The following is a 26,055-nucleotide window of genomic DNA, read 5'->3' as shown; positions in this document are numbered from 1 at the left end:
CGAGCCGGGCGTCTCGCGGCCCGGCGGCGCGGCTCCCGGGGGAGGAGTCTGGCGGTGGTCGGGCCCTAAGGAGCGTGCGGCGGCGCCCGCAGAGGACGCTGCTTTCCGCGCAGGACGGACCGACCGAGGGAGGGCGCGAGGGAAAGCCGGAAGGAAGACGAGGCGACGGCGCCAGGCTTCCTCGGGGGAGGCGGAGGCGAGACCCCGGCCCTGGCCGCGGCGGGAGGGCCACGCCCCCGCCGCCGCGCCCGAGGGGCCCAGTGTTTTCGGGGCCGCCGGCCGCACCGGATCCCGATCCCTGGAACCTGGGGACACGGGTGAGCAGGCGTCTTCAACGCCGGGCGGGAGATAGGGGCGGGCGGGGGGAGCCCGCCAAGACCTGTGGAGGAATTGGGGAAGGAGGGCAGCAGTGGGAGGGGGCTCGGCCCTTTGTGGCTCTGCCGGCGGAGGGGGGGGGGGTGCGGGGGGCGGCGGCGGCGGCATCTTTCAAACCCGAGACGCTTCCGCCGCGGTAGGGGGAGGGGCGCGGGCAGCCGGCGCCGCCCTCCGCACCCCGCGGCGGCCCCTCCGCAGCCGGGCCGGTGTGTGGGGCTGGGGTGTCCGGGTGCGCCGCTCGCGGGGCCGTTTCCGGCCCCGGCCTCGGGGCGCCTCGGGGCCGCGGGGCTCCCAGGCGGCTCCCTGGCCCCGGCTGGCGCCCGCCTTTGCCAAAATAAAACCGTTTCCCTTAATGCCTCGCGACGTGTTCGCGAGGTGGTGGGCCAGAGAAGGGCAAGCCCTTCCTTGCATTTTTTTTTTCTTCCCAGTATATCTGAAGTAAGCAGGAGATGTGTAAATTAGCAGAGGTCCCATTATGATCTAACGATTTTAAAAAGAAAGCAGAAGCTGCCCTTTGAACAAAATTGTGTACGTGTTTACTTTAGACTGAAATCGTTAACTTACTTGAACTCGACCACCTCCCTCTCCCTATGAATTGACAAACCGTGAAGTAGAAGAATATCCTTTGATTTGATTGGGAACAGTTATTCCGGAGTTAACGTCTTTTGTATTCTAGTTTAGCAATCTAAGATCTCCTTTTACAGCGACCTTAAAGGGAGAGGAGTACATACTCCATGGGCTACAGATCCCTAGAATTGTCCGCTACCACTGTGGTCCTTCCAAGTGAAAATAGAAAAAGAACCCAAATGTAAAATTAACTTTAAAAGGGCACGTTTGTATGCAGTATTTATCTTCTAGATCACTTAGCCTTATAAAAATGTAGGGTACAGGACTGGTCACGTGTTGTTTATACATGAATCTGTACGTCTGGCTCACTGAACATTCAGGCATTCAGAAACAAAACCCTATCAGTAATGTGGTCTGACCAAAATTATATTTTTTTTTATTGAAGCAACTAATTACCGGGGTGGTTTGTTTCTTCTCTTTTTGTTTTTTCCTTCCCTCTGAATTGTGAATTTTTGCCTGAATTTGAGTATTCAAATCTCTTGCGGTTGTGAGTGACTTAGTTAACCTTTGGTAACGTTTTTTCAGGAGGACTTTTTTTTTCTGACCTGAAGTAAATTTAAGAATCAAACTAGGCCGTTATTTTCTAGTTTTGGCCGTGTGATATTTGGTATTCTTCTCATCTGGTTGGTAACCAACGTTAAGCGTATTCTTCACACTTTGATCTTTTGTTGTTCTGCTGCTTGTTGAAAACCCTTTACATCGGGCCCTGAAATTCTCAAGAAGTTGTCTGTTGATCAGCTATACAGGACTGTAGCATTTCTGTTGTGCATGCTTTATCTTCACACTCTGACACCTAGTGCTAATTTTTCTACACGGAGTTTTGTAGGAAGGAGTTTTAAGTACAGTAACTTCTCCCCTTTTTGTTTGCTCTCATAGGAAGCGTTACCATAAATAAGATCTGTTAGCTTTGGTTATTCATGGGGCCTCTAAGGAGGTGGGTTGGAATAGCGGGTCATAGTGCTTAAGTCCACAAAATTCTATAGATTCTCTTTCTCCTGGTTAATGGAAATGATGAACTATTTCGTAAATTTTAAACATTGAACATTGAATTCCTAGAAATTTGAATGCAGTCTGAAAAGCCAAGAGATTTTACACATTTATTTAGACAAGAGTTGTTTTTCTCATTGCCCACTTTCCTAAGGCCAGGAAAAAGGATTTGTCTTACTGTCATAAAATATATGAATGAAAATATCAGAGTTCTTCATTATATATCAGCTTTATCATTTTCACTTTTGTGCAGTTTGAATACAGCAAGTAACATTTAACTCAGTATAAAAAATGACAGGTTGATTGCAAATAATTTTCTAAATATTTGAAGATTACTCCTGGTTCCTTTGCCCGGACTTTGCAGGACCTAGATTTTCTCAGTGTGGGAGGAGAAGGGATTGTTGTAGAAGATTTGGAGAAAATATAATTTAATGAGAGAAGCTTTTAAAATTCTTCACTTTCTTTGCTCTACTTCCACACCTCTGACAAGTGGTGACATGGCGGTGGCTTCCATGGTAGGCAGAGGATTCTAAGTATTCCTCAGTTTATTTTTTGGGATATAAACTGAGAAACTTCAGTAGTCATAATCATAAACTGGCTGTGCCCTTAATGACCTTATGAGTATGTTTGAATGTCTGGGAAATATTTTCTTCTGTTGTGATTGAAAAGATTTTTGACTTGATGGGAAGTGAAATCCTAGTGAAAAAGTTAAGGTCAGTTTTTCTTTAGCCTGTATTTCTCCAGCTTTCTTAAGTCACTATGTAGAGCTGAGAGGAAAAATCGAAAAATGATATCCAAAATACAAGGACATACTATACTCATATGATTATTCTATCACAGGTAGCATCTCCTTTATGTTCTCATTTAATATTTTGTTGTACTTGTTTAATTTTTAAAAAGTGAAGTAACTTACTAATCGTAATGTAGTATATAGGAGCTTATACTTGTGATCTGAATTTACTTGGGGTGCTGAGCATAATTGACTTGGTGGAGTCCTGTAGTCTTTTCATTGTGGTTGGAAAGGAATAGACCTGAGCTCTTAATTTGGTTAGAATAGGGGAAGCTATACTGAAATTTATCAAACTTTATAAAGTCTTTAAAAGGCAAGGTATTTTTTTTAAATTGATGTTTGTCACGCCTCCAAAAAATACTGTTTGTGTAGTGGTTGACAATCAGTCTAAAGACCAAGCGGTCTTCCACATATTCTCAACTGTCAGGATGGTTTTGTTAACTTGAAAGCAAGCTTCTTGGCACCAATCTTTTTTGTCCTCCCTGAGGAGAAATCTATTGCCTCATTGATACGAACAAAGTTTTGTTTTGTGACTGGTGCTTCCTGGTTCTCCTTTAGTTTTTTTGCACTGGCATCGGCCCTTTCAAGATTAGTCTTTGTTGAGCCAGTTAGTTCTGTGATTTGTACCATCAAAACACTCCCTAAATCTTTGAGTGAATGTTTTTTAAGATCCCTTTCACCCCTGGTAAAAAGAGAACCATGTTTGAGTACTGAGACTTTGTAATTGGGACGCCTGGACCTGTATAGGTGTGGAGATTCAGGAGTTGGGAAAGTGCCACAAAAAGCCTGGCCAGTGACTGCATTAATAATATAACTGCAGGTTTATGTGGTAGGGTTCTGTGTCAAGCATCATCTGAAGATCTTTATGAAATTAATTTATTCAGCTCACTGAGAAGAGATTTGTTTTTATCTTCCATTTTACCAATTAGCATATTGTGGCACAGAAAGTAAATAACTTACAAAAGGTCACACAACTAGTTGAAGAATTGGGCTTTCACAGCTCCACAGTTCATGCTCTTAATTTTTTGGCAATACTTGACGTTCAGAATGCCTTGGATCCTTTCCAAGAAGTCTTCAATCTTTTGTATTGGCATTTGTGGCATTGGAAGATGCAGCACCATCTAAGTTAAAAATATAAAACTGGAAAGTGCTTCATACATGATCTATAGTTCACTGCCCTTCCTCTTTCATCCTTTATGTATTTTCTGTGTAGTCCCTGTTGGCAACCTCCTTCCATCTTTTAATTTCATTTAACATACACAACTCACTTAATTGCTAATCAATCTCATTTTCACCTGCAGCAGGTATTTAATCCTTTATTCTTTCCTTTATCTTCTCGGTTTGGCCTGGTTAGCGTTGGAAAATGTTCTATTTGTGTTTCTTAGCTACTCAGTGGAAGGGTACTGCAAATGACACACCTGTGGGGTTGAAAACTAGGTTTCAGAGTGAAATTTGAAAGCTCCTCTCCCACTAATAGAACCCTTTGCCATCAACCTCTGAAATCTTTTGAGTGTTTGGAGTTAACTTTTAAAATTTCAATATTTCAAGCCTTTCTCCAATTAATCTTGGTTTCTGTTCCTTTAAAGTCAATGTTCAGGATCTATACAATATTAATTGCTACTATTTCTTTCCAGTTTATTTATTTTGAGAGCATAAGCAGGGGAGGAGCAGACAAGCAGGGGAGGGGCAGATGGCTGGGTGGGGGGGCACAGAGGATCCAAAGTGGGCTCTGTGCTGACAGCACATATTGGAGGATGTGTGGCTCAAACTCACTCACTGTGAGATCATGACTTGAGCAGAAGTACTGAGCCACCCAGGAGCCCCTATTGTTACTGTTATCTCTTTAATTGTCATTATTACACTGTGTACTTTGTGTAGATTTTCTTTATAGATACATTTTGGGGCATATGTTGGCTTTTGGAGCCTCATGACTTAACCATCTTTTTTGTAGTACTCTTATTTTTTTAGGAAAATGAAGTGAGGATTTCAGACAACTAGATTAAACTTCTGGAGTACGAGTAATTTTAAAGTTGGATTTTCTATATTTCTGATATAATGATGAAAGTATAAAACAGGTTGGCTCTATGAAGGTTTATTTTATAGTCATGTTGATTATTTGAGGAAAATCTGTTGAAATAATTTCTCATGAGGTGTTTCACATTTTTAAATAGAATTGTGCATATTAATATGGATTGCTGACTGATTTAATCCTGATGATCATGTAATAGCAGTGCTTGTTCCTTTTGAAACTATTTTGTGTGGTGGAATCCACTCAAAGTACCTTGGAAGCTTGGGTAGCCTAGAGAAAAATGTATTAGAACCAAAACTTTTGCTTTCCTTTTTCTCTCTCAGTCATAATATAAATTTCCTACTTTTATAGGAAGTCCTTAGATTTAAGAATAAGTTGGACTTTGTCCACTGATTTTTTGCAGAAAGTCCATGGGTAGAGAGTAGAAGAAAAGATCTCCTGTACGTGGCATTCTAACATTATTCATTGTTGTTCTCTGCTGTCAGGTAGATCACTGAAAAACGTTGAAATGAACCCATAAGTTAGGAAAAGAATTTAGAGGGGTGCCTGGGTGGTTCATTCGGTTAAGCGTCTGACTTTGGCTCAGGTCATGATCTTGCAGTTCGTGAGTTCGAGCCCTGCATCGGGTTCTGTGCTGACAGCTTGGAGCCTGGAGCCTCTTCAGATTCTGTGTGTGTGTGTGTGCGCCCTTTCCCTGATTGCACTCTGTGTCTGTCTCTCGCAAAAATAGACATTTAGGGGCACCTGGGTGGCTCAGTCGGTTAAGCATCCGACTTCAGCTCAGGTCACGATCTCGCAGTCCGTGAGTTCAAGCCCCGCGTCGGGCTCTGGGCTGATGGCTCAGAGCCTGGAGCCTGCTTCCGGTTCTGTGTCTCCCTCTCTCTCTGCCCCTCCCCTGTTCATGCTCTGTCTCTCTCTGTCTCAAAAATAAACGTTAAAAAAAAAAATTAAAAAAAAATAGACATTTAAAGAAAATGTTAGAATATCCATAGTTTTTATATCAAACTACAGTGCACTTTAGTACATTCTGAATTTTTTTATATCGTGTTTGTACAACTCCCATTTCTTACTCTTGTCATTTTTCGCTGTGGAATATTTCTTATGACCAGCTTTCAAATATAGGACTTTAAATTTTTTTTTTTTTACATTTATTTATTTTTGAGAGACAGAGGGAGACAGAGCACAAGTGGGGGAGGGGCAGAGAGGAGACACAGAATCCGAAGCAGGCTCCAGGCTCTGAGCTGTCAGCACAGAGCCTGATGCGGGGCTCAAACTCACGGACCGCGAGATCATGACCTGAGCCAAAGTCAGACGCTCAACCGACTGAGCCACCCAGGTGCCCCTCAAATATAGGACTTTAAAATATATCTCTTTACACAAAAATTATCTTGTATACATATTCTATTTCTCAACTGTGTGTAGTTATTGTAGTTGATAAAATAGAAAATAAGTGATTTTGACTATATAGTTGTCACTGTTTTTTTCCTAGCAGATTATCCTGTAGACGAATGTACTTTATTTTTATTTTTTTATTTTTTTAATTATTTATTTTTGAGAGAGAGAGAGCAAGGGAATGAGCAGGGGAGAGAGGGGTACAGAGTATCCAAAGAGGGCTCTATGCTGACAGGAGCACGCCTTATGCATGGCTGGAACTCTGGAACCATGAGATCGTGACCTGAGCTGAAGTCTCTTGCTTAACCAACTGAGCCACTCAGGTGCCCCTTGTTTGTTTTTAACCTTAATAAAGAGTACTCACACTGCATAAAAGAGAAAGTGTTTCAGAAATCCACTGAACCTGGGGAAAAGCAGGCGGGGAAAGCAGGTGTGTGTTAGGGAACAGATGTTAAAATATTTTTATTGAAGAGAAAGTGGAACATATACAGGTTAGATTAAGAATTACATTTAATTCAACTTTTAAGCATTTAAGGTGTATGTTTTTCCCCTGTTATTGTGATCTAAAGGGAAGACCTTCTAGGAGATAACAACCTGAGTTATGTATTTTAATCACTGATTCTTAATATTTGATCAAGAAGCAGTCTGAAGCAGAGATTGGTACATGTGGTCTGCAGCCTGTTTTTGGAAATGAGTTTTATTGGAATAAAGTATGCCCATTTGTTTACATGCTGCCTTTTGCCACTTTGCCACTACAAAAACAGAGTTAAGCATTTGGGACAGAGGCTTTATAACTTACAAAGCCTCTGAAATATTTTGTCTTCGTGATAAGAGAAAGTAGTATACCCTTTAAAAGTTTTTTTTTCAAGTTAGATAATTATTGCATATGTTAATAAACAGAAGGATTGAAAAAAGTCTTCACTAAGTTTTTTCCTCTTTCTGCAACATGAACCACTGTTAGTAGTGGAATCAAATGCCAACTACCTCCTTTGCTCATTTTACTTGTATTACAGTTTTTCTTATGGTAAAGAATAAAATTTCTTGTGTTATCAGAAGTTTTGAAATGAAAGATCAAGACAGGTGGATTTTAAGAAAAGCGTTTCTTATACGCGGCTCACTTTACCCATTTGCACCTTTTTAGCTTTTGTCTACAATAACTGGTCTTTAAAACACCATTTTTTTAAATGATAATCATGGTTTTGGCTGTAATCTATAGTAAGTAAACGCATATGGTATTTTGGAGCTCTAGTGGTTGGCAACCCTCAGTCTGAGTACTTCTAGTACAATGACCAGCACTTAATAAATACTCAGTAAACATTTGTTGAGTTAAATTTAAGTAGCCATTGATTTGTGATAGAAAAATAATTCCCTGATACCTGGGAATTAGTCTATGGGTAACTAACTGCTAACTTCTGCAGATAACTAGATGTGTGACTTTGAAGCTAATTTTAGGTATGACATAGAATGATACAGGACACAATATATTTATTAAAAAGAAAATTCATACAATATGTTAAATCACTGGTGAAGTTAAGTAATACAATACAGGCTTTGTGAAATATTTTTAGGATATTGATTTCAAGTATTGTTTCTAGGAGAAAAGGATTCTGTAAATATTCATGTTACGGGCGTTTGAAGGTTGTTGGTTGGTCATCTTAAACTTTGCAACTTTTCACGTTTTTACATATTTTCACATATTTAAAATCTCTGGTCTCAGAGAAGTTTTATTTTGAATTGTACTAGATACAGGTGTTCAAATTATTACACTTATTTAATATGATATCTGAATAACTTTTTCTGCCTACTTTATTTTTTAAAACTTTTATTTATTTATTTATTTAGAGAGAGCACAAGCGAGCAGGTGAGGGGCAGAGAGTGGGAGGGAGAAAATCCCAAGCAGGCTCCGTGCTGCCAGTGCAGAGCCCAGCTTAGGACCCAAACTCACAAAACCGTGAGATCATGATCTGCGCTACATCAAGAGTTGGGTACTTAACTGATTGAGTCACCTAGGTACCTCTTTTTTCTGCCTATTTTAATATTAAGATATCCTAAATAAAAATGCCCTATCAGGAAGAAAATGTACTCCAGATTACAAAGTAAGGTGTGGGGACTAGGGGTGTATAATGCAGCCATACTGAGGATTACATAAAGCTGGCTCATGGTGTAATTTTCTAAAAGCATCTTCAGTTGTTTTACTGTGGCATCATGTGTATGATTAAAAAAAAAGTAAATCTAGTAAGAGACTTAACAAATCAGGCCTAAAAAGTCCTTTCAAAAAATCAAGTCACTACAAAAAAATCAAGTCATAATATGAAGTTAAAGAAATGACCAGAGTGAGTCTAGTCTGTACAGCTAGCCTGCAAGGAATTCTGGGGTCTAGCAGTGGGATCCAAATCCATCCTGGCCCAGACTGCCAGTTCTTGTCACCTGATTTAAATATGGATGAGGATGATTTTGGATCTTGCAGCTATGGTTAGGACTTTCAGTTTATCAATGCATGCATTTCTGTAAGATAAATTTCTAGAGGTAGAATTAATAGATTGGGATAGTCAGCATTTACAATGCCAAATACTATGCTTTCTGTAATAGTTCACTTGCAGTTCTGAAATTCAGAAAGCTCTTAAAATCAAGTTTTAAGAAAAACTAGCAGAACTCAACCTGAAGTAACACGAGGCTATTTATAGTATTATTTTCACACTGTTCATATTTCCCACAGTAAAGATAGTAGTATGTTCAATTATGGAGTGTTGTGCCAGACTCCTTGAGAGAGTCTTGTAATACATGATACATGTACCACGTTATCTCTATAAAACCTGAAAAATTCTAAATTCCAGAACATATCTAGCCCTAAGAGGTTTTTTTTTTTTTTTTTTTAAATGTTTATTTATTTTTGAGAGCAAGAGAATGTGTGCAGGAGAGGGGCAAAGAGGGAGACACAGAATCCACAGCAGGCTCCAGGCTCTGAGCTGTCAGCGTAGAGCCCAGTGCAGGGCTTGAACCCAAGAACCGCGAGATCATGACCTGAGCTGAAGACAGATGCTTAACCGACTGAGCCACCCAGGTGCCTCTCTAGCCCTAAGAGTTTTGAATAAGAGCTTGTAGGCATGACTTGACCTACACTTCTGTGTAAGAATGCTCGTTTTCTCCATACCCTCACTGGGCCTTGCATTATTGATATGTGAAAATAGCCAGTGATTTTAGGTATTACTAGCTTTAGAGGTTATAGTAGTAGAACTTAGATTTATAGTGTAACTTTCAAATCTGGAAGAGCAAAGTCGTTACCTTAAATGACCCAAAGTCTCTCTCTGCCTTTGCACCTGTTTTAGTTACGTTCAGAGTTAAGTTGGCTGGAAATTTGACAGTGTATATCAAGTTAGCAGTTCGTGTAATAGTATAGTTTGGCAGGAAGTACAATGTGATCTTCTCTTTGACATATGGGAGATACTTTGTGAGAAAAAGTGTTAGTGGTTCCAATCACGGTATTATTTATAGGTTTCATGTCAATAGTACTTGATTTTTCTCATTATGGGAACTAAGAGTCATCTAATTAGAAAAGAAGTGATAGTTTTAGCTATTTAGTAATTCTGTGTGGGTTTTATCTCTTCTTTTCCTGATTTGTAATTCCTTTGCCAAAGTTAAATTTTAATTCAGTTGGAATTTCTTTTGATGAATGGTATGCAATAGGACTAAAATGTAGAGGTTTTTTTTCCCCCTCTTTCAAGTGGTTAGTCAGTTCCAACATTATTTGTTGAAATAAGCCAGTTTTCCTATTTTAAAATGCCAGTGTTTAGCATATCTAATTTCTTATATTTACTTGGGTTTATTGTAGATTTTTAATACATTTTACTATTGACAAGAGTCACAAAGAAAAACTTGCCTTCCGTTCCCCTCAAATATCTTGGCAACTGCTGTGCATTCTTCCAGATGAATTTTCTGCAAATAGGATTTAGGTTGGATTTGTATTAAATTTATACATTTTGGAGAACATTCATATTCGTATAATATAGAGTCTTCCATGTAGGAACACATGTCTCTTTATCATGTTTGGTTTCAAAAAGGGTTTTTTGTACCCCCCCCCCCCCCCCCCCCCCCCCCCCCCCCCCCCCCCCCCCCCCCCCCCCCCCCCCCCCCCCCCCCCCCCCCCCCCCCCCCCCCCCCCCCCCCCCCCCCCCCCCCCCCCCCCCAGAAAATTTTATACTCTTAAAAAGATTTCTAGGAAGGAACCACCACTGGACAAAGAGATATACTCCCTATGCTACCCTTACTGAACTGAACTACAGATTTAAAAAGTATATAGTTTTGGGGTGCCTGGGTGGCTCAGTCAAGTGTCAGACTCTTGGTTTTGGCTCAGATTATGATCTCACACTTTTGTGAGGTTGAGTCCCATAACGGGCAGCTTGGAGCCTGCTTGGGATTCTGTCTCTCTCTCTCTCTCTCTCTCTCTGCCTCTCCCCTGCTCATGCTGTCTCTCTCAAAATAAATAAACTTAAAATACACACACACACGTATATATATGTATATATATATAGTTTGGAAATTAACAAATGGAATGTTTACCATATAATTTATATTAAATATAAAGCGTTTGTAAGTATATTTAGAATATATTTCCCAAAATGAGATTCTCCACGCAAGAGAAAGGGTTTTGTTTTGTTTTCTTTTCTTTTTCTCTTAAATTATGGTCATGTATTGCCACTAAACAAATAACTAGTGTATTTGGCTTTTTTGGTAATTCTTTATTTTTAAGTAACTTTAAAATATATGCTTATTGATATGCTGCTTACTTTCTAGGATGTTTGTATTTTGTAGAGAAGACAAAAAGTTAATTTAAGACTATAAATATTATTTTTTCCCAGTCTTTTTAATTTTAAATGTAATAAACTTTAAATATCCCTTTTCTCAAGGGGGCCCTGGGTGGCTCAGTTGGTTGAGCATCCAACTCTTGATTTTAGCTCAGGTCATAATCCTAGGGTCATGGGATTAAGCCCTGTGTTGGGTGTCGCACTGAGGATGGAACCTGCTTGAAATTCATTCTCTCCCTCTCTCCCTCCCCCTCCCTCTTTCTCTCTCTTTCGCTCTCCCTCTTTCTCTTTTTTGCTTTCTCTCTGCCCCCTCCCTGCTTGTGCTCCTGTGTGCAGTCTCTCTCTCGGAAAAAAAAAAAAAAAAATCAACAAGAAATGTACCTTTTGTCATGTTTCGTCTTTATGGTAATGTTTGAAGTTGAACTTTGAATAAATATGATTTATATTTAAATCTGCTATTTTAAGCATTGTATTCTAAAAATGTACTGGCCTACATACTCTAACTGAACTTTTTTTTTTTTTTTTTAGTTTCTCCAGAGGATCCACAAAACATAGGATGTCACCACAAAATCTACCTCGTGTGTTACTCTCTTTAACTCATGAGCTGCACAACAATTGTAAATTTGAGCAAGACGTCTGCAGACTGTTGGAAAACTGAAGAACCTAATTAACACAGGATGACCTAGGAGTGATTCTAAGCCTATAACAAGAAACTATTCATTAGTGAATGTGTCAGTCTTGATTCTGAATGCTACAGATAACAGCAAGCAGAGTTTCTCCTTTCTTTATTTCTGAAGCATTCACTTGACCTTCCATCAGTAAGACTGACTTTTCCAATCTGTTCCGGGAGATATTAATGGAATACAGTCATGTCCACTCAAGACGAGAGGCAGATCAATACTGAATATGCTGTGTCCTTGTTGGAACAGTTAAAACTGTTTTATGAACAGCAGTTGTTTACTGACATAGTGTTAATTGTTGAGGGCACTGAATTCCCTTGTCATAAGATGGTTCTTGCAACATGTAGCTCTTATTTTAGGTAAGTACTTAAATCTTGCTTGGCTTGTAATTTCAAATGTAGAATGTTAGCTTATTTTAATGTTTTAATGGGAATTCTTTTAAACGTTTCAGTTAAAAAAAAAAAACGACATCTTAATGTTTTGCTTAAACTTTCTATTCCGGGGCACCTGGGTGGCGCAGTCGGTTGGGCGTCCGACTTCAGCCAGGTCGCGATCTCGCGGTCCGTGAGTTCAAGCCCCGCGTCGGGCTCTGGGCTGATGGCTCAGAGCCTGGAGCCTGTTTCTGATTCTGTGTCTCCCTCTCTCTCTGCCCCTCCCCCGTTCATGCTCTGTCTCTCTCTGTCCCAAAAATAAATAAAAAACGTTGAAAAAAAAAAACAAAAAAAACCTTTCTATTCCAATGGCATGGTGCTTGCCAAATCACTTCCTTGCATGTTTAAGTAAAGGACAGGAAAAAGAAGTTTTTGCAAAGGTTTAAATACAAGAAATTTGTTGAAATTAACTCCGGTAAAGTTTTCATTGTGGGGAGGCAAAAAGATTCAGAATGCTGTTTTGCCATTAAAAGATAAAGAAAAATGAGGGGCGCCTGGGTGGCTCAGTCAGTTAAGCGTCCTACTTTAGCTTAGGTCATGATCTCAACAGTCTGTGAGTTTGAGCCCCGGATTGGGCTCTGTGCTGTCAGTTTGGGGCCTGGATCTTGCTTCAGATTCTGTGTCTCTCTCTGGCCCTCCCCCACTCACGCTCTGTCTCTATCAAAAAATGAATAAACTTTTAAAAAGTTTTTTTAAAGAAATGAATAATTTTTATTTGCTGTTGAGATTTTAAAATATTACATTCAGAAAAGAGTAGTCAGGGGCACCTGGGTGGCTCAGTCAGTTAAGGGTCTGACTTCAGCTCAGGTCACGATCTCACACTCTGAGTTCAAGCCCCACATCGGGCTCTGTGCTACAGCTCAGAGCCTGGAGACTGCTTCGGATTCTGTGTCTCCCTGTCTCTCTGCCCTCTGCTCATGCTCTGTCTCTCTCACTCTCAAAAATGAATAAATGTTAAAAAAAAAATTAAAAAGAAAAGAATAGTCAGTCATTGATGTATTGTAGTAGGCTGAACGATAACTTTTCGAGGATAATTGTTGCTGTTTAGGCGTGTTAAGGACTTTATTTCCTTTGCAAAAATGTGTTTCTTTTTCTCACTCTTAGTTTACTATTATCATTTATAATATCCTTTTAGCCTTACCAGACTCTTTGCCAGATTTAAATATTTAGTAATTAATACTATTGTTCTCTATGCATCAAAATTTAGAAGCTGATTTATTTGTAATAGCAAGTAAATAAAGCTTAACTTTTCATTTTTATGATCTTCTGCAACTTTTAACCTTTTTAGTAGGTTTCTCTTTATTGTGTGTTTTGTGAGAAGAATGGAAGCAAAGTCATAGAAATTGTTTTATTTGTGTTTTGCCCTTAGGTTGAATTTTTACTTAATATTTGAAAGGGACAGGGTCAATAAAGATGAGTTAAATGTGGACCAGTATAATACCTACCACAAATATTAGTAGTCATAAGTGGGGATCAGCTGTGAAAGTTAATTTCTGCTGTTCTTTAGTGTCAGCTATAGACAGGGCAGGTTTAATGTTGACTTTATAAGGTTAACATACTTGAAGGTGTAGAAACTTCACATTTTTTAAATGTTTATTTATTTTGAGAGAGAGGGAAAATACCAAGCAAGCTCCACACTGCCAGTGCAAAGCCCAATGCAAGGTTTGATCTCACGAATTGTGAGATCATGACCTGAGCTGAAATCAAGAGTTGGACTTCACCGATAGCCACCCAGGCGCCTCAGAACTTTCTTTACATTTCTTAATGTGGCACATCTGATGATTCCCGAAGTTAAGGCCCAATGCTATTTATCTTTCCTGTGCCTGCGATTGTTTCAGGTTAAGCTGTGGATTTTTCATGCAATTTCAGACATTGATTTTCTTAGAAAGCTTAGCATATTTGCAAACAGTGATTCTAAAACTTGGTTGATCATCAGAATCCTCAAGTGCTTCTACAAATAGAGGCTCTTGGATTTCAAACCTAGAAATTCTGATTCAGTGAGTCAGGGTTAGAGTTCAGGAATTTTTATATATTTAAAAACTTACCAAATGATTGTGATGGTCAGTGTTTTTTTTCAGATCTGTTGGGTTAGTAGATGGTGTTAGAAATTTGAAGTTACAGATTCAGTCAATACCGAGAGTTATTAGCTGTCCCTTTTTAATGGCCATTAATTATAAATTGATTACCCATTATTAGAAAGAGTTTTATGCCTTCATTGTGGATTTTCAGATTGATATTTTTAATCATAGAACAGAATCTTTTGTAAAGGTAATGACCTTAGCAGTCATCTAATCTGATTTTTAAATCTGTGCAGAAATTCCATCTATAATATTCTCTGTATGGTCATCATCTTGATCAGGAAGTAAACTTGCGTTTTTGTAGATGTCTTCCCTTTTTTTTTTTCCTTTCTCATTAAGTTTATTTGTGATTGTATAGGTAACACACTGTTGTTTAAATTCTCTAGTCATGAGGCTGTTTATCTTTAACTAAGTGGGTTAGAATTGATTTTCCTGAAGACCAGGAGACTTAAATCTTTCAATAATGTTAGTCTTTAATTTTTTTTATATGTTTTTATTTATTTTTGAGATGGGGGGAGGGGCAGAGAGAGAGGGAGACCCAGAATCCGAAGCAGGCTCCAGGTTCTGAGCTGTCAGCACAGAGCCCGACGAGGGGCTCGAATTCACAGACCATGAGATAATGACCTGAGCTGAGGTCAGACACTCAACCGACTGAGCCACCCAGGTGCCCCTCAATAACATTACAGTCTTAAAGACAACACAGTCTTCTTAAGAGTACTGTTATTTCCTTTTCAATGGCTAGTTCCCTTTTTTAGCATCCTTGGTCTTGTGAGAAAATATATTCTCTCTAAAGCAAATCAGATAAGAAGTAGAATTGAGTAGAAGTAATTATAAGTAGGAGGAATAGTCTGATACATATTTGTGATTAAAGCCACACATCTTTAAAATCCTGTGTCTGGGCTGCTTTTATAATCCCCAAGATGAAAACAGTCCTTTATATTTCTTCCTCCCATATATACCTTTCCTCTGGAGTGGGTAGATTATCCTGTATTTCCACAATAATAATTTGATCTTTTCCCAAGTGTTCTTCAGTTGGATTCTTTCAGGTTCGTTGATTTTAGTATGTCTTTATGTATAATACTAGTCCATAGAAATTTACTATTGGAAATTCTTCCTTTTGGGTTACATACATCTTTCCTTGTAGTTTAAGTTACCAGTTACATCCCACCAAGAATCAGTAGAACCTCTGAAACAGTACGTCTTAGTAACATTTACAGTTCATTTTAGACCCCAAATGAGAGATTAACTTGAGAATTACTCAGCACCTCTTCCACTGTGGTACTTTTCCATATTTCATATATAATATGTAATTCAGTATTTACTCTTTCTTAAAAACGTTTAAAATTTTCATGTGGTGCCTGGGTAACTCAGTTGGTTAAGCTTACTCTTGGTTTCAGTTCTGGTCATGATCTCACTGTTTGTGAGATTGAGCCCCATGTCTGGCTCTGCAGTGATAGCCTGAGACTGCTTGAGATTCTTCCTGCTTCACCCCTGCTTGAGTGCTGTCTCTCAATCAATCAATCAATCAATCAATAAACAAACTTTAAAAAAGAAAATTTTTATAATCAGTTGGCTAGGCTTCTATCTTTGGTCTTCAGCAAGCTCAGCTCCTTCACAGATGTCCATATTTCTGGTGTTATAAAACCATGATGTAGAAATAGCCAGTCTCAATGTTGTCTGTATAGTCAGCTGTTCTCTTGCCCTTTCTCTTTTCCAAAATTACTGCCTTCTGCTGGAATAGACATATAAACCACCTGATCCCTAGTCTTCCATTTTTACTCAGAGCTCTTACAGTTCTTTTTCAGGTTTCTTTTGGTTATCTCCCATTCTCATGTCAAACAGGTGAAGCCAGTTAGTTATAGGTGTTTTTAGGGGCGCCTGGGTGGCTGAGTCAATTGAACATCCCACTCTTGACTGTGGCTCAGGCTGTGATCTCATGGATCATGGGATTGAGCCACATGTTGGGCTCTGCACCAGCAGTGTAGAGCCTGCTTGTAATTCTCTCCCTCTCTCTGCCTTTCTCTCTCTCTCTCTGTCAAAATAAGTAAACATTAAATATGTGTGTGTGTGTGTGTGTGTGTGTGTGTGTGTGTGTGTGTGTGTGTGTTTAAAGAGTTTGTTGTCATGTCTTGGATATTTTCTAAGAACACTTCCTCTTCTCCAGTACTCAGGCTTATTTATGGTCATCCTGTATTTTTGAGGAGGATGTCATTAGCTACCATGATTGATTTTGCTTGTGCCACTCTTCCTCTCCTTCACTGCCTGAAGTTTAGCTGCTGTCATTCCTCCTCATTCTGAGCTATATACCATGAAAGCAATTAGGTAGTCACCAGTGACTTTGTGGTCCTTGATTCTAGTTTTTGACACCCCACCTCTCTTGTCCTAAGTAGCATGGTACCGAACTGCTTATTTCTCTGATGAATCTTTTCTTGACCTTCTGTCATTCTTTTTTCTTTTTTTATCCTAATTGAACTTTACCTCAGGTTGGTCATTGGGATTCTGGATGCATTTTTCTTTTGAGTTTTTTAGTCACCCTCAGATACCTTATTCATCTTTAACACATGTCACTTTGTAGAGAATTCACAGCCCACCAATTTTTTTGTGTGCATTTTTAGAGAGAGAGCTTGCACAAGCAGGGGAGAGGGGCAGAGAGAGAGAGAGATAGAGAGAGAGAGAGAGAGAGAGAGAGAGTGAGTCTTAAGCAGGCTCCATGCTCCATGTAGAGCCCAACGTGGGGCTCAGTCTCACGACTTTGAGATCATGACCTGAGCTGAAATCAAGAGTTGGACGCTTAACCGACTGAACCACCATGCACCCCCACTGCTTACTGTATTAATTCCTAATCTTCCCCAGAGTTTCATTAATATTAAATACTTAACCAATTATTGTATTATTTCCATTTGACTCAATTGCCCTTACCTTAAATCCAAAATTTAACTCCCCCTTTTCCCAGGATTAACTTGACTTACAGTTCTGTGATCTTAAAATTTTTCTCTCAGTGGCTAGCAGTTATTTTTTTAGGCAATGATTTAAAAATAAGTAGCTTTATTTCCCTATCTACTTCCTACTCTATTCCTTTCCCTATGTTCAGAAAATCACCAGATCTTGATTCATTGTGATAGCTTTTGTATCCTTTTCTGCCACCCTGGGTCAGGTTCTTCTTAATCCTCATCTAGATTATTGCAGTAGACTCATAGCCCATTTGCCTGTCTCTACCCTTTGGCCACTTGAGGTCTGTCACTAGAGTATTCATTCTACAATACATTTTATTCTGCTGATAAATTCATGCGCAAAACCCTTCAGTGTTCTCACTATAAGAAAAATCTCAGACTCCTATGTCTCCATTTTTTATTTTGGAGAAAGAGTGTGAGCCAGGGAGAGGGGTAGGAGAGAGAGAATCTTAAGCAGGTTTCACGCTCAGCACAGAGTCTGATGCAGTCCTAGATCCCACGACCTTAGGATCATGTCTGAGCTGAAATCAAGAGTCAGGAATCTCAACCTACTGAGCCACCCAGGCACGCCCCTCCTAGGCCTCTAAAAGCCCTCTGTGATCTGACTGCCACTCATTTTTCCAGTTTGCTTTCCAGTCTCCTGCATGAACCCTTATGTTCAGCTATGCCCCTGGAAAAAAGTTATGTTCTGCCCTCACTGTTTTATCCATTGGTGAAGGCCTTCCTCATCTTGTCCTTCAGGGGCCCAAGCTAGTGCTGTTGTCATACCCACTTTTGATCACCACAGACTTTTCTCTTTTATGCATACGGTAATACTCTTTGCATTGTTTTTTCATCTCTCACCTACGTTTGGGTGTTATGTTTTGTATTCTCTACAACACTAATTGCCTTTTGGCATTGTTTCCTGTATATAATAGATTTTTTTTCTTTTTCTATATTTATTGTTTATAATTTACATCCAAGTTAGCACATGGTGCAACAATGATTTCAGGAGTAGATTCCTTAAGCCCCTTACCCATTTAGCCCATCCCCCCTCCCACAACCCCTCTAGCAACCCTGTTTGCTCTCTTAAATATAAAGGGTCTCTTATGTTTTGTCTCCCTCCCTGTTTTTATATTATTTTTGCTTTCTTTCCCTTATCTTCATCTGTTTTGTATCTTAAAGTCTTCATATGAGTGAAGTCATATGATACTTGTCTTTCCCTGATTTCACTTATCATAATACTCTCTAGTTCTATCCATGTAGTTGCAAATGGCAAGATTTCATTCTTTTTGATTGCCGAGTTATACTTCATTGTATATATTGTATATAATAGGTTTTTAGGAAATTGTCCCATATAGTTTTAGGAAATCAATTTGAGTAAATCACATTTTTAACAGCTTTATTGAGATGTAATTTACATACCATAAAATCCACCTATTTTAAGGGTATAATTAAATGCATTTTAGTGTATTTATAGAGATGCACAGCCATTTCTACAATCTAACTGGAAACATTGCACTCACCTTGTGCCCATTTACAATGACTGACCATTCTTACCCATAGCCCTAGGTAACTACTAATTCCCTTTTGTCTCTGCATTTATTTGGGGGAGGGATATTTCATATAAATGGAATCATACAATATATGGTCTTTTGTATCTGGCTTCTTTCATTGAGCACGTATTTGAGGTTCATATGTGTTATAATACATATCAATACTCCCTTTTTATTGCTGAGTAGTATTCCATTGTATGAATATAAAGAATGAGTTTGATGTTTCCACTCAGATGGTGGAATAGTTATATCTTTGGCACTGAATTATTATGCTTTTCTCTTGTGTCCCTCAAAAGCTTTCCTTACAATGTGTCCATAGGCAAATACCCTAAATAAACATCCCATGTTATCCAGTTGTCCTTCTTAGGTCTACGCTGGTTTTACACTAAACCCATCAGCTTTGTTTCTCATTCTGATGTAGGGCCATGTTCATGAGTGGACTCAGTGAAAGCAAACAGACACACGTGCACCTGAGGAATGTGGATGCAGCCACCTTACAGATAATAATAGCATACGCATACACGGGTAACTTGGCAATAAATGACAGCACTGTCGAACAGCTTTATGAAACCGCTTGCTTCCTGCAGGTAAGCGGTTTTTCCTCTTATATACATAAACTGGTTTATTTTGTCAAGAAACATTGTTTCATCAGTGATGTCTTCCATTGATGTAATTTTCTTATTGCAGATTTTAGAAGGTAAGTTTTCTCTTTTTATTTTTATTTATTTAAAAAAATTTTTTTTTAATGTTTATTTTTGAGACAGAGTCAGAGCATGAATGGGGGAGGGTCAGAGAGAGAGGGAGACACAGAATCGGAAGCAGGCTCCAGGCTCTGAGCCGTCAGCACAGAGCCCGACGCGGGGCTTGAACTCACGGACCGTGAGATCATGACCCGAGCCAAAGCGGATGCTCAACCGACCGAGCCACCCAGGCGCCCCAAATTTTCTCTTTTTAAAGCATATAAGGGAGCTCCGCCTGGCTGGCTCAGTAGGAAGTGCAGATGGCTCTTGATCCTGGGATTCTGGGTTTGGGCCCCATGTTGGGTGTAGAGATTACTTAAATAAAACTTTTAAAAAATGTGTAAGGGGAAAAAAATGCATATGGGAAAAATAATAGGATTTGATTAGCCAATAAACTTCTTTAGTTTTATGATGGGAACTTAATTAAAAAGATGGGTGAAAATCTCATACTGGTTTCATATTTTGCCTGGTTTACCTGAGAATTTAGATTTTAAGTAGAAGTAATTTTTAAAAGTGTTTATTAAATTTAAGTGCCCTTTTTTTATTTTTGTAAAGCCTTAGAAAAGTAGGTACTTCATACGTATGTGCTGAATGAGTATGAGTGACACTGAACATCAACATGGGTGAAATTCTGGGAACCAGAGTATAGTCCATGTCTTATGTAGCTTTCTTCCTTTTTTTATTCTGTACTCTTTTTTTCCTTAGAAAATTGTGCATTGTCCCACTGTACCTACATCTCTGGGGAAACTGAAGCCATAGTAGCTTCGTGGTGCCTTTTTTTTTTTTTTTTTTTTTCAAGTTTATTTCTTTTGAAAGAGGGAGAAAGTGTGAGCAAGGGAGGGTCAGAGAGAGAGAGAGAGGAAAGAGCAAGAATCCCAAGTAGGCTCTGCACCAACAGTGTGGAGCCTGATGTGGGGCTTGAACCCATGAACCGTGAGATCATGACCTGAGCCAAAGTTGGACACTCAACTGACTAAGCCACCCAGGGCGCCCACTGGTGCTTTAGAATCAAGGGCATTCATAACCTAGATCCAAACATGAAAGGGGGAAATGCTACAATATGTGCACTGTCTTTCTGTAGTTTGTAAGTTTTCAATACCTTTTTTAAAGCCAGGAATTTAAAAAATACGAATTTCAGAATACTTTATTACTGGAGGTAGGAACACTGTTCCTAACTTTTTCCCTAACATGTTAGTGAACTCATATGCATACGCTCACGAAATGAAAAACAGGACTCTTGTCTCTTTTACTGGGTTGCCCTGACAGGCCTGGGATGGGGCATTTTGTGACACCAACATGATCTTCATTATTAGACGCAGGGAGTGGTAGTGTTTTTATATGCCACATACTGTTTTATCTAGGTTATGTATAATGTTTTAGATATATATCCTGCTTTATCTATATAGATGACATATAGATATCATCTAATCCTTACTGTGATCGTTGGTAAGGATCTCCCCATTGTATACAAGAGAAAGCTGAAGCTTGGAGAAGTAAAGCTCCCTAATACTATACAAGTACTGACCATCCAATCTTAGCAACCTGACTTCTCAGTCTAAGCTGCTTCTAGTTAGTGTGCTGTGTGAATAAGTATAGTAGGTAGCAGTTCTGATTCAGCCAAGATCTACTTCTCCTCCTTAAGAAAAAACAGATCTGGGAAACAGAATGGCTATGGTGGGTCATTTAAATGTAGGTAATTTACAACGGCACATGAATGTGTTTATTGTACCTTTGGTTATGTTACCTCTCTAGATAAGAAAGGCAAATAGGTACGTAGTCATTGTGCATGATTTTCTTGTTTTATAAATGACTATCTTGTCCATGTTGAGAAAACCAGATTCTGGTTCCTCAATAATAACCATTTATGATGATAAATGATAATCATTTATGTACTATGATATATTTACATTGTTTTCCCTTTAGTTTTCTCAGTCGTATATTTTTTAAAGCCTAAAAAATTATGCAGAAATTTTCTTTTCCTGTAAGGCTATTTTTAAGAGCCTTTTAAATGTTACATTATTAGCTCTTAAATAGGGCACTTAAGTAGGCCACTGGACAAGAAGAAATACGAAACTATGCATAATCTTATAATTTTATTATTACTGGAAGGCATTATCTCTTAGCCCAAACATACATATCTAAAAACAAACCGTAGTATAGGGATCTGATTAATATACTTGTGTTTTACAGTAAAAGTAAAATTTGTCCTGTCTTTATCAACCTTTTGTTTCCTCCCATTTTAGGTAGAAGATGTATTACAGCGTTGTCGAGAATACTTAATTAAGAAAATCAATGCAGAGAATTGTGTGCGATTGTTGAGTTTTGCTGATCTGTTCAGTTGTGAAGAATTAAAGCAAAGTGCTAAAAGAATGGTAGAGCACAAGTTCACTGCTGTGTATCACCAGGAAGCATTCATGCAGCTGTCACATGACCTACTGATAGACATCCTCAGTAGTGACAATTTAAATGTTGAAAAGGAGGAGACAGTTCGCGAAGCTGCTATGCTGTGGCTAGAGTACAACACAGAATCACGATCCCAGTATTTGTCTTCAGTTCTTAGCCAAATCAGAATTGATGCACTTTCAGAAGTAACGCAGAGAGCTTGGTTCCAAGGCCTCCCACCCAATGACAAGTCTGTAGTGGTTCAAGGTCTGTATAAGTCTATGCCCAAGTTTTTCAAACCAAGACTTGGAATGACTAAAGAGGAGATGATGATTTTCATTGAGGCATCTTCAGAAAATCCTTGTAGTCTTTACTCTTCTGTCTGTTACAGCCCCCAAGCAGAAAAAGTTTACAAGCTGTGCAGCCCACCAGCTGATTTGCAGAAGGTTGGGACTGTTGTAACTCCTGATAATGACATCTATATAGCAGGTGGTCAAGTTCCTCTGAAAAACACAAAAACAAATCACAGTAAAACAAGCAAACTTCAGACTGCCTTCAGAACTGTGAATTGCTTTTATTGGTTTGATGCACAGCAAAATACCTGGTTTCCAAAGACCCCAATGCTTTTTGTCCGCATAAAGCCATCTTTGGTTTGCTGTGAAGGCTATATCTATGCAATTGGAGGAGACAGTGTAGGTGGAGAACTTAATCGGAGGACCGTGGAACGATATGATACTGAGAAGGATGAGTGGACAATGGTAAGCCCTTTGCCTTGTGCTTGGCAGTGGAGCGCAGCAGTTGTGGTTCATGACTGCATTTATGTGATGACACTGAACCTCATGTACTGTTATTTTCCAAGGTCTGATTCATGGGTGGAAATGGCCATGAGACAGACTACCAGGTCTTTTGCTTCAGCTGCAGCTTTTGGTGATAAAATTTTCTATATTGGAGGGTTGCACATTGCTACCAATTCTGGCATAAGACTCCCCTCTGGCACTGTCGATGGGTCTTCAGTAACTGTGGAAATTTACGATGTGAATAAAAATGAGTGGAAAATGGCAGCCAACATCCCTGCTAAGAGGTACTCAGACCCCTGCGTTAGAGCTGTTGTGATCTCAAATTCTCTTTGTGTGTTCATGCGAGAAACCCACTTAAATGAGAGAGCTAAATACGTCACCTACCAGTATGATCTGGAACTTGACCGGTGGTCTCTGCGGCAGCATATATCTGAACGTGTACTGTGGGACTTAGGGAGAGATTTCCGGTGCACTGTGGGGAAACTTTATCCATCCTGCCTTGAAGAATCTCCATGGAAACCACCAACTTACCTTTTTTCACCGGATGGGACAGAGGAGTTTGAACTGGATGGAGAAATGGTTGCACTACCACCTGTATAGTTGGGGAGTTTAGGGAGTGCACGCCTGATTTATGTGCTTTGTCATTTTCTTTGCTAAACAAGAGAGGCTATGAAAGGACTAAATATGAGTACATAAAAATCTATCTTTGATAAATTTTATTTTTATGCCCTACTTAATATTTGCATCAGTATAATATATATCAGTGAGTCTTACAGAAAGATATGCTTCCATAATATGAAATAGATTATCCAATAATTGAGAAACTTTTACATGTATCATGAGAGCATAAGAATCTGGATTATCTAACATCGTTAGCCCTGTGTTATGTACAGTTCAAAAAGTTCACTTATTAAAGTAGTTTCCTGTTCCTAGTGTGGTATATCACAGATTGTGCTGAGGTTATTTTTAGTATATGTATTTCATTCCCGTGCTTCTGTTCTGAAGTCCTGAAATACAGCTGTTTTTTCAGTGTAATTAATTCAGCTGCACTTAACACTAGTGTCCATGTTGGTATAGAAGTGTTGTCTAAATCCTATACTATAGTTGAGGAAGATCTTCCATTTCATGGTATTGCACAGGGAGAGCTATGACTGCAGGATCAGTCTAACTATACTATTAGGTGCATGTACTCTCTTTTCACTAACTTATACTTGTCTATCTAGAATACAGGTCTTCCAATCAGCTGGTCATTTACCAGGTGTGGACTTAAGTTGCTGGGCTTGCAATAAGAATTGCTAGTCCCTTGTTGTGCGGGTCTGTGTGGAGCTTTAATCAATAAATGCCTCCACTCTCTGTATTACATTAACATTGGCTCATGCGTATAACTACCTGCTGCTGTTGTATTTCTCCATCTTAAAGATTTAGAGTGGGTTAACCAGGTCATTACATCTTAATTTAATAACAAGCATTACTGTAGAGTGATTGTGTATAGATATCCATTAGCTGTCAGGGTGTGTTTTTTTTTAACCTGTCATGTGTGTGGGGGGGTGGGGTAGGATTAGAAAGGTGAACTGTTCAGGAATTCTCTGCACTAGCTGTGCAGAAGAGCAGATAACTAGTGCTGCTCTGGCATTAATCCCAGGAACCACTAGCAGTAGCGGGGGCGCCGCCAACCTAACATGAGCACAGGTGCTTCATGACGACATCACTAGCATGTTCAACTGCATCATGTTCTGGCACTGTATTTTGAATGACATTAATTTATTAAATAAATTGTATATATACGATATCTCTTGTGATGGCAACGGTGTGCTTTTAATTTTACTGGGGCAGTTTAACTTGTTACAAGTGGTTTTTTGTTTTTTTCCAGCATTCTGACATACACACACACACATTTGGCTTTCCTTTATTGTCTGATTTGAACCTTACTGTATCAACATCAACTTTAGAGACACAGAGACAAGGCTTTAACCCTGGTCCCAGATTAGGATCATCTGGAGTACGTTTAAATTGCTGAGCCTCATCCCAAACAAAACCACAATTTCTGGTGGGTGGACTCAAGGACCCAAGCAACAGTGTCTTTCAAAGCACTACAGGTGATTCTTTCGGGCAGTCACATTGAAAAAGAACCCTTGGTTTAGGCCTTAAATAAGGATCTCATTCTGGATTGCCAGTCTTCCTACAGCACATTGCCAATCATGTTTACGAACTTTAACTGCCTCTCACTGCCTACTGAATGAAGTCCCAAATTCTTTAGCACTTTTAAGGCTCTCTGTAATTTGACTTTAAATTACTTTTACAGCCTTATCTTACATTGTTTTCCCCTATACTTTAACTCCTAAACGGGCTTTTGCTATTCTTTCCTGCCTTTGCTTATGCTACTTGCTCTACTCACAGTGGTCTTTTTGTCTCTATTCTGCCTGTAGCTGTCTTTCTGTATTTAAGATCTACTTGGGGCAGGGTATTGTTTTGTGTGTTTTTTTTTTAATTCAAGTTAGTTAACGTGTAGTGTAGTATTGGTTTGAAAATTCAGTGATTCATCATTTATGACACCCAATGCTCATCTCAAGTGTCCTCCTTAATGCCCATCACTCATTTTAGCCCATCCCCCCACCCAACACCCCTCCAGCAACCCTGTTTGTTCTCTGTATTCAAGAGTCTCTTATGGTTTGCCCCCTCCTTTTTTATCTTATTTGGCTTGGGGGCAGTCTTTAAATGAATGCTTCCCTGCTAACCACTCTCTTCCCCTGTGCTGGAAAGAGTCCCTTCTCACACGTCCTCAGTACCTTGTACCTTGACCTGTTAATTGTACCATTCTGTTGAGTGCTCTTATCGGCACTCTTCTACAAAACGATGTTTTTGAGGGGAGGGGTTTTCTTATGTACAGCTGCGTCCCGTTGCAGTGTAGCATAGTTGGTGATAAAAATGTTGAACAAAAGCTGATACATGTAAAGGGCCTTGAGTTTGAAATAGTCAAACCCAAATTATTCTCATTAGGAGTTCCACTAGTAGTCATCTCTTTTCTTCACTTAGCTCTCCATCCAGTTCAGGTCTGTCATCTTAATGCTCCGGCCACTCTCTTGGCAATATCCTAAACTCCTTTGTTTTCCTGTCATTATTTTGTCACTGTGGGGCAAAACCTGAATCGTCGAGGAGTTCAGCTCTCTCTGCCTGATTACTGTTGGGCTGCTGAGCACTGCCACAGGAAACCACATGATGGCACAGATTGGTGCCACTGTATCATCTGCGGTCACCATCCACAACCACTAGATCCTCAATAGTAGCAAGCTACCCTTCATTATTTGAAGCAATTTGAAACCTCCAGTCTTAGGAAATCTTCACCTTCCCCAACTCTGTGAGCAGATTACTATTTCACAGGAAAATGATAGAGCGCAAACTCTGAACTGCATCACTAAATCTGTACCTTCCTCCACTACAAGTCCTTCCTCTTCTATTCAG

General features: G+C 39.4%; 1 protein-coding gene across 1 annotated transcript; it reads left to right on the top strand.

Annotated features, from left to right (window-relative positions):
- The first annotated feature begins 203 nt into the window (after nt 1–203).
- Nucleotides 204–24,385, top strand: KBTBD2 (kelch repeat and BTB domain containing 2). Its single transcript, XM_043589217.1, has 4 exons — nt 204–317; nt 11,531–12,041; nt 19,099–19,264; nt 21,661–24,385. The coding sequence occupies exons 2-4, from the start codon at nt 11,872–11,874 to the stop codon at nt 23,194–23,196; spliced, it is 1,872 nt and encodes a 623-aa protein (XP_043445152.1). The 5' UTR covers nt 204–317; nt 11,531–11,871; the 3' UTR covers nt 23,197–24,385.
- The last annotated feature ends 1,670 nt before the right edge of the window (nt 24,386–26,055 follow it).

Source organism: Prionailurus bengalensis, chromosome A2 (assembly GCF_016509475.1).
Source record: "Prionailurus bengalensis isolate Pbe53 chromosome A2, Fcat_Pben_1.1_paternal_pri, whole genome shotgun sequence".
NCBI lineage: Eukaryota > Metazoa > Chordata > Mammalia > Carnivora > Felidae > Prionailurus > Prionailurus bengalensis.
The sequence above is the reverse complement of the archived record's forward strand: the minus strand, read 5'-3'. Positions and strand labels throughout refer to the sequence as shown.

Bases quoted from the DNA above. Each gene is read 5' to 3' on its own strand.
- KBTBD2 (XM_043589217.1), top strand. From the start codon at position 11,872: ATGTCCACTCAAGACGAGAGGCAGATCAATACTGAATATGCTGTGTCC. The intron at 12,042-19,098 runs GTAAGTACTTAA...ATTCTGATGTAG, and splicing joins ACATGTAGCTCTTATTTTAG to GGCCATGTTCATGAGTGGAC. The intron at 19,265-21,660 runs GTAAGCGGTTTT...CTCCCATTTTAG, and splicing joins AAACCGCTTGCTTCCTGCAG to GTAGAAGATGTATTACAGCG.